This window comes from Silene latifolia, chromosome 5, assembly GCF_048544455.1.
Source record: "Silene latifolia isolate original U9 population chromosome 5, ASM4854445v1, whole genome shotgun sequence".
NCBI classification, from domain to species: domain Eukaryota; kingdom Viridiplantae; phylum Streptophyta; class Magnoliopsida; order Caryophyllales; family Caryophyllaceae; genus Silene; species Silene latifolia.
This window is the reverse complement of record NC_133530.1, coordinates 28519823-28527568: the sequence shown is the minus strand read 5'-3', so window position 1 is coordinate 28527568 and position 7746 is coordinate 28519823. Positions and strand designations below refer to the sequence as shown.

Genomic DNA, 7746 nt, shown 5'->3' with positions numbered 1-7746 from the left:
TCTTCTACATGTTTCTCCTCGGGGTTAGCCTCAATTGGAGCTTGCTCCTAAAATTTTGGACAATAAGTTGCCTTTCGATTCCTCCCCATTAGTGTACTACCCTATGACTCTTTTTACACGTGAAAAATACTCCCTCCATAGTAAACTAACATTCGGGCAAAGAAGGATAAAATTCGCAATAGTAAACTGACAGATGATTTAATTGTTTTGGTGTTAATTTGCAGGAATATCAATACATTTACGACAGCATCAAGTTTGCAGATGAAACTGCAGCAGAGTTGTATGTCAATCAGGAGCTCAGGTGCAAAAAATGATACATACAGAAAACTACGTTGAGCTATCTAGACTGGACTGACAGATCGACAAACCAACTAAAAGAGATGGGTATAATTGCCACAGGGATTTTGACACCCCGTTTTTCCAGATTACCTTGAATAACACTGTTCTATGTATATACGCGTATGGGATATATGTAAAATATTCCATCATCCCATATCCTCAAAAGTCAAAAGCACACATCTCTTAATGGCAGCACTTACAGGTCCTAAGCATTGAGTTTATGATGTGCATAATAACCCGGACACTTGATGTTATGGCAGGTGTGGTGCTCGGAAGACTACGTTGATGGTTCAAGATCTGATAGACCTGCTCCAAAATGGGACGGGCATGATCAGCTATCATCCTGTCATGTGGTAATATGGAAGAAGCCACGTCTGTCATCCACGCTAACTTTCTAACAGTATCCTTTGATATATCACAAGCAAGCTGATGTAGAAGATAAAGCAGAATTTCTTGACTCAAAGGGACCGGAATAATACAGAGCATCTGCTGAAGATCAACCTGAAAAAAGCATGCCTATGTTAATGTAATGTGAAAATTCAGCAGTTTGTACAGCAAATGGAGCCAAAGCCTACAAGTTGAGTAAAATAGAAGTTGATTGAATTTAATATGGTTGAGCTTTTAACTAGTTTGAATTTAATACCAATTATAAATTATCAGTGTCCAAATGCTGCATACCTGTGAACATAACCACCAAACAATCGACACATCACTTCTTTGCAATGCTGATGCAAATGCTTCCTCATACTTCTGTTCAGCTATCAATCTTGATAGTTCTATAGTTGGATCAAATGGTGATTTATCAACCTATCACATACAAAATTGTTAACAGGGAGAAGATCGAGCAATCCAACACACATATATCATTGAGCAGCAGATAACGGGCATAACTTGCAGTCTTGCACCACGATTAATAATAAGCGAGTTAACTAGCAGATCACAAGCAACCCTCAAAAGTGATAGAGACCAACCGACTCATGCAGAGCAAGAGCTACCAGCTTTCCTTGACCATCTGCCAATTCTCTACTCAAGGCTTGGGAGAGAAATGATGTGTAATCAAGAGTATCCTGCCGGTAGACAACAGGAAAAAATATGGTTAGATTCTGCTTATAACCACCCAAAAAAGGATAAAATTAGTCTGTATAGTACTTCGAGAGCACTAAGCTCATCGTTAGATTATCTACAAGTTGATCACATAATGTAGGCAGTTTATTCATTATAATTAATCAATACATTGAAAGTCAATTCAAATTTTTCATTTTTGGATCATCTGGAAATACCCTCTTTATCCCCCAACTTGTGGGAGCTTTTGAATTAGGGTAATGCTGCTGCTGTTGTAAGTGTATGTCAATCACAATAATACACATCCACAAACTGGAACAGTTAACCGAAAATGTAACTAGGGCTGAGTTTCAGAGACGTTACAAGAGCCCAAAAGGTAATTGCGGTAGTTCATGGGAAAAAAAGAGATACCAAGACCGATGAACACAATGATAATGTTGTCAGCAATACATCACAGAATCAAGAGATACAGAATAAGGTGGAGAAGTGTTATCAAAAACCTTGTATTGCTTGGCAAGCATGTTGACTTCGGTATACCTTGTTAATAATGTTGGGAACCTACTTGCATTATGACTTTGTGAGGGGTGAAGAAAGAGAGTGAGGGCTTTTTACCAAATGAAAAAGTCAGGAGGAAAAGAAAAATCAGTGTGGGACATCATGTGTAAGTAGAATGCGGGTTTCGTGGATTGTTCCCTTTCAAACGGTTATGGAGTTGGATTTGGATTGACCGCATTCTCACATTAGACACGTTCAAAAACTTTACACACACGATACCTTATGGCGTATGGCATACTGACTCAGCCTTAGCCTTCAATAGTCAAAGCAAGTGCTAGAGAGCTTGCACTGATAAAAATTGTACGCACATCAACATTGCCTATGTGCCACTATATCCTGACTTAATCCCAATCTTATGGCATACTATCAAATGGAATTGCGCAAAATGGAATATGTATACAATTCAATGAATTGGCAAGAATAACAATCTAAGCATGATGAATAGACTAGGAAAGGTGAAATGCGAATGACAACAGTGATTCAGTGGCCACCTAATCGAAATCAACAATGGCTGCCTAATACGAAGAGTAGGAGAATTGGTTATGGCAAGATAAGTAAATATATCCAACCCACATACAACAACAAACATGAGAAGAGACCCAATGTATCCCCAACCCTGTATTAATCCCAGTCTCGAACACAAATAAGGAAAATAAGACTTCAAAAATTATCATCAGTCCCCAGCAAAAATGAAAGAAACTGAAGACAATCAAGGGTCAACTCAACAACATAATACCATCTCAATCTCAAAATGGAAAACATACTTACAACATACACTGTCAGTATATTCTGATTTTAAAATATAGAGTAGCAAGTGCTTCTTCATGAAAAAAACATATTAAAGGACAAAACCAGTTAAACCAAAAAAAAAGGGGGGGAAATCAGTTATCCAAAAATGGGGGCAAAACGACTCAGAGATTCAATGTTCATCATAGTTTGTATAAGATCATACCATGAGAGCAAGGGCTAACGGATAAAGTGTTTTATTGACTTGATGTTCTGCTGCTCGTGCGTGTCCAATAATCTCCTTTTGAAATATAACATCAAATTTCTTAAACATAGCTTTGCATGTCCTCTCTAAAGCAGGGATGACTATTGTTTTAAAACAAAACTTCCATCTATCCTGTAATAAACATTAAAGAAGGTTCATGTCACAATATTATGCACTTGAATGTAATCGACAGTAGGAAACATTTACATGACAAAATATATATAAAAAAAGATCCTATCTTCATTTTCTGAATTTTCACTTTGTCTCCATGTTTTTTGAAAAAGGTGATTCCTGGTTTGGTTATAATCAGTTTCACTGGGACTCTTCGTGTCAAATTGATATTTTTGTCGTCCTATACTCTACACTCAGGGTATGGTCGTATGGAGATGACAATAGAGAGCTTAAATTCAAGTGAAACCATGATGATGTTCATGAATTAATCTAGTTCGACACTTTGGACATGCACTCACATGAGATACTTCAAACCGAATTAGAGTAACATAAGTCATGATGCTGCCACAAGATAGGAGATTGGTTAAAACTAGAAATTTATACCTGAAATGTTTGTTTAGCAGAAGACTTGAACTGGGCTTGTATCTGCGTTGCAAATGTAGCTTCAATTTTCGAAGTTATCAATTTCTCTAGTTGATCGGCTACCTTGTCACTAACCCCTTGCTGTCCAGCAATCCATAAAGCAGAATCAAAGCACAATTTTTATTAGCTAATCATTAGATTAAGTGCATGTATGAAAGTAAACAGTGTGGTTGAGTCAAAATAAGGTCTTCTGCATATCCAATTTTAGGTCAGGAGATTGGATGTATTAGAAAATAGTGTCATAAGCAGGAAAAAAACAGAGGCGAGCTGGTCCTGCTATGGTTAAGGTCTAACCTGGACGGAATCGATAATGGCAGACGAGATATTTTTCTTAATAGTTGTGCTTACTGCAGAAGTTATGTTTGTACCAACAAAAGCCAATTCTTTCTTTAATAGTCTCTCAAACACATGGAGAAACTCCTTGTCCACCAGATTATTTATCCAACCAATCATCCACTGGATCTGATCTCGTGTCATGTGTTCATGTTTAGCCATATTTTCCTGTATACGAGCCAATAGCACATCGCCATTAGCCCTAGTAGCCTTCTCCACACACTGACATATAGCTTCCTCAATTTTTCGACCTTCTTGAGCAATTGGAACAGCAAGTGTCATGCTCATCTGTTTCTGCATTTCTTGAATTTCTTTAAAAGAGGCCTTCATCTGAGATAAAATAAAAGTTAAGCGTATTTTGTACTAAACATTCATGGAAAATAAGATTTTGCAAAAATTTCAATGAAAAGCAAATGTTAGCGATACACTATTAGGAGTACTTTACACACTCAGGAAGCCAAATTCAGCTAGAACGGTGTCTTCTCAATAACTTATTTTTGCTTCTTGCCTTGTTCTTAGTACATTCAGCAAATCTAACGATAGTTCAGGAAAATTTAAGTTAAGAAGCAACTAAAGTTTAGAGATAATATCAATACACGATGTTACCCTAATGTCTTGAGGGTTCCCGCAAATGGCAGGGGATGAGGGGAAAGGATGAAAAGGCCTTGTCTCTCTATTAAGAACACTAGAGGTTGCTTCTGATTACCCTAATGAGAATTGTGTCAAGAATTACATTGAATAAGTGTACATAGTCAAAAGAAGTGCAGACAATTTAACAAACGATTTTGGTTTATTCTATTACAACGCACACAACCGAATAATATGAATCTATTTCAATTTGAAGTGGAAATATTTAGGAAGAATTTCAGGTAACCTGAGTAGAAATCAGAAGTTATACTGTGTTCAGCAAAGCCATTGATCTCGCAGCATTGAAAAGTCAGTTAAACATTCAACAAGCAATTTGGATTAGAAATCTGTACATACCATGCTCTCTCACAATCTGAATCGATACTTCACCACTCTCTGAGTCTATTCTATGGCAGCATAACCTTAACTGGTCACTGGTTATCGTTTTTGAAATCTAGTATACGGTAACCCAGCAATACTCCAATTGACAAGAATTTCAATCAAATAAGACCCAATCAAACACAAGTTGTGCCCCAAAGAAAATGAATACTATCATAAACAATTGATTCAGGATAAGCGAACAAGAATCACACTAAAGAATGAAAAAAGATAACCAATGGAAACCCGTTATTAGTACCTCTTTAACAATTTCCGCTGTAGCAACAATTTGTTGACATGCCTCGTCAAAAGATGGAATGCTTGAGCTGCCCTTAACTTCCCCAAAATCAGTACCAAGACTTTGAGAAGGCAACAATGACAATGAGACTGACGGAGATGGTTGAGAGTTCCTCTCTTTCGGATATTTCCCACAAATATCTTCACTGGCTTCATGTCCCACCTCACCTAAATTTAAACCTTGTTCTAGACCCTTGAACACGCCATTTCCGACATCTTTAATCCTACCTTCACTCTCCCCCTTTTCCACAGTACCACCTTGTTCTAAACCCTTCAGGATGCTATTTCCGGCATCATCACTCAAAATTACCTCTTTAATCCTACATTCATCCTCCCCCTTTTCCACAGCACCGCCTTGTTCTGAACACTTCAAGTTGCTATTTCCGGCATCATTACTGAAAACTACCTCTTCAATCCTACATTCACTCTCCCCCTTTTCCATAGCACCACCACCTACACCGTTCAAAGCGCAATTTCCAATGTCATTAGTCCCCCCCTTTTCCACAGCACCACCACTAACTGGGTCAGAGTTACAATCAAGTTTAGGGTTAGAGTTAACAGTAGACGAAGCAGATGTATCAGGATATCGAACCTGACAAATTTTAGTTGTATCATTAATCAAATCAATACACAGTGAAACCAAAATACTTCGATAGACAAGAATTTCAATCAAATAAGATCCAATCAAACACAAGTTGTGCCCCAAAGAAATGTATAGTATCATACACAATTATTCAGGATCAGCTGAACATGAATAACAGTAAAGAATGAAAAGAGAAAACCAACGGAAACCCGTTATCAGTACCTCTTTAACAATTTCTGCTGTAGCAACAATTTGTTGACATGCCTTGTCAAAAGATGAAATGCTTGACCCACCCTTAACTTCCCCTAAATCAGTACCAACACTTTGGGAAGGCGACAATGACACTGACGGAGATGGGGATGGAGATGGTTGAGAGTTCATCTCTTTCAGATATTTCCCACAAATATCTTCAGTGGCTTCATGTCCCACCTCACCTAAATTTAAACCTTGTTCTAGACCCTTGAACACGCCATTTCCGACATCTTTAATCCTACCTTCACTCTCCCCCTTTTCCACAGCACCACCTTCTTCTAAATCCTTCAGGATGCTATTTTCGGCATCATTACTCAAAATTACCTCTTTAATCTTGCATTCACTCTCCCCCTCTTCCATAGCACCGCCTTGTTCTGAACCCTTCAAGATGCTATTTCCAGCATCATTACTCAAAACTACCTCTTCAATCCTACATTCACTCTCCCCCTTTTCCATAGCACCACCACCTACACCGTTCAAAGCGCAATTTCCGACGTCATTACTCCCCCCCTTTTCCACAGTACCACCATTAACTGGGTCAGAATTACAATCAAGTTTAGGGTTAGGGTTAACAGTAGACGAAGCAGATGTATCAGGATATCGAACCTGACAAATTTCAGTTGTATCATTAATCAAATCAATAAACAGCGAAACCAAAATACTCCCTCCGTCACAATTCAGAAAGAAATATAATCAAAGAAATGAATGAGACGGAGACAATAGTCGATAATAATGAAAGATAAAACTCAAATTAGGATTAACAGTAGACGAAACAGATGTATCAGGATATCGAACCTGACAAATTTCAGTTGTATCATTAATCAAATCAATACACAGTGAAACCAAAATGCTCCCTCCGTCATAATTCACAAAGAATATAATCGTAAAAGGTAAAGAAATGAATGAGACGGAGATAGTAGTCGATAATAATCAAAGATAAAACTCAAATCAGGATTAACAGTAGACGAAACAGATGTATGAGGATTCGAACCCGACAAATTTCAGTTTTAACGTTAATCAAAACAATACACAGAGAAACCAAGATACTCCCTCAATCACAATTCAAAAAAGAACATAATCGTAAAAGGTAAAGAAATGAATGAGACGGAGCGAGTAGTCAGTAGTAGTCGATAATAATCAAAGATAAAACTCAAATTAGGGTTTTAATAAGTACCTTGAATTTGTTAGCATACTTTTTAGCAAATTTAAACAAAGATTTTTGTTCTTTAGGAGAAAGATCGGGGGAAATGTAAACATGATCGCCTTTCCAAACGCCATTGTTTTGTAACATCCTCAAAGCTTTGAATTGTTTAGCAGAAGAGATAGTAAATGGATAATCAGTCGCCGCCATATCACGTTGCATCTGTACCAATTCTCTAAACTTTTCTTTTCGCCGAATATAGAGCTCTTCATAGCTCATATCCATGGCTTCTCTTTATCTCACTCACTCACTCACTCGCTCACTCTTTATTTCTTCAGTAGTTTAGTTTGTATCCTCCCTCTTTATAGTTTTGCTTTATTACAACCGTACCAAATACTTTCTTTTTTGGGTCTTCTCGTCTCCCGAATACAGTAATATAGACGAATACAGTAATAATTTAACAAATGCAACATACGAAGTATTCAGTTATTTACACCTGAAACTCACAAAATCTCATTAAAGACGGCACGTATTCGTCACTTTGGAGTTTGACGGATACCATTTTCTCTCACAAATGACCCAAATAGAGGGGAG

The 7746-nt window shown here is 37.5% G+C and overlaps 1 protein-coding gene across 1 annotated transcript; it reads right to left on the bottom strand.

Moving 5' to 3' along the window:
• Nucleotides 1-256: 256 nt before the first annotated feature.
• LOC141657127 (uncharacterized) lies at nucleotides 257-7522 on the bottom strand. Its single transcript, XM_074464261.1, has 9 exons — nucleotides 7186-7522; nucleotides 5982-6617; nucleotides 5139-5768; nucleotides 3836-4204; nucleotides 3503-3622; nucleotides 2909-3079; nucleotides 1311-1406; nucleotides 1018-1146; nucleotides 257-840 (listed from the first exon to the last, which is right to left on the bottom strand). Exons 1-9 carry the CDS (start codon nucleotides 7435-7437, stop codon nucleotides 523-525), a joined length of 2721 nt encoding a protein of 906 aa, XP_074320362.1. The 5' UTR covers nucleotides 7438-7522; the 3' UTR covers nucleotides 257-522.
• Between the last annotated feature and the right edge of the window lie 224 nt (nucleotides 7523-7746).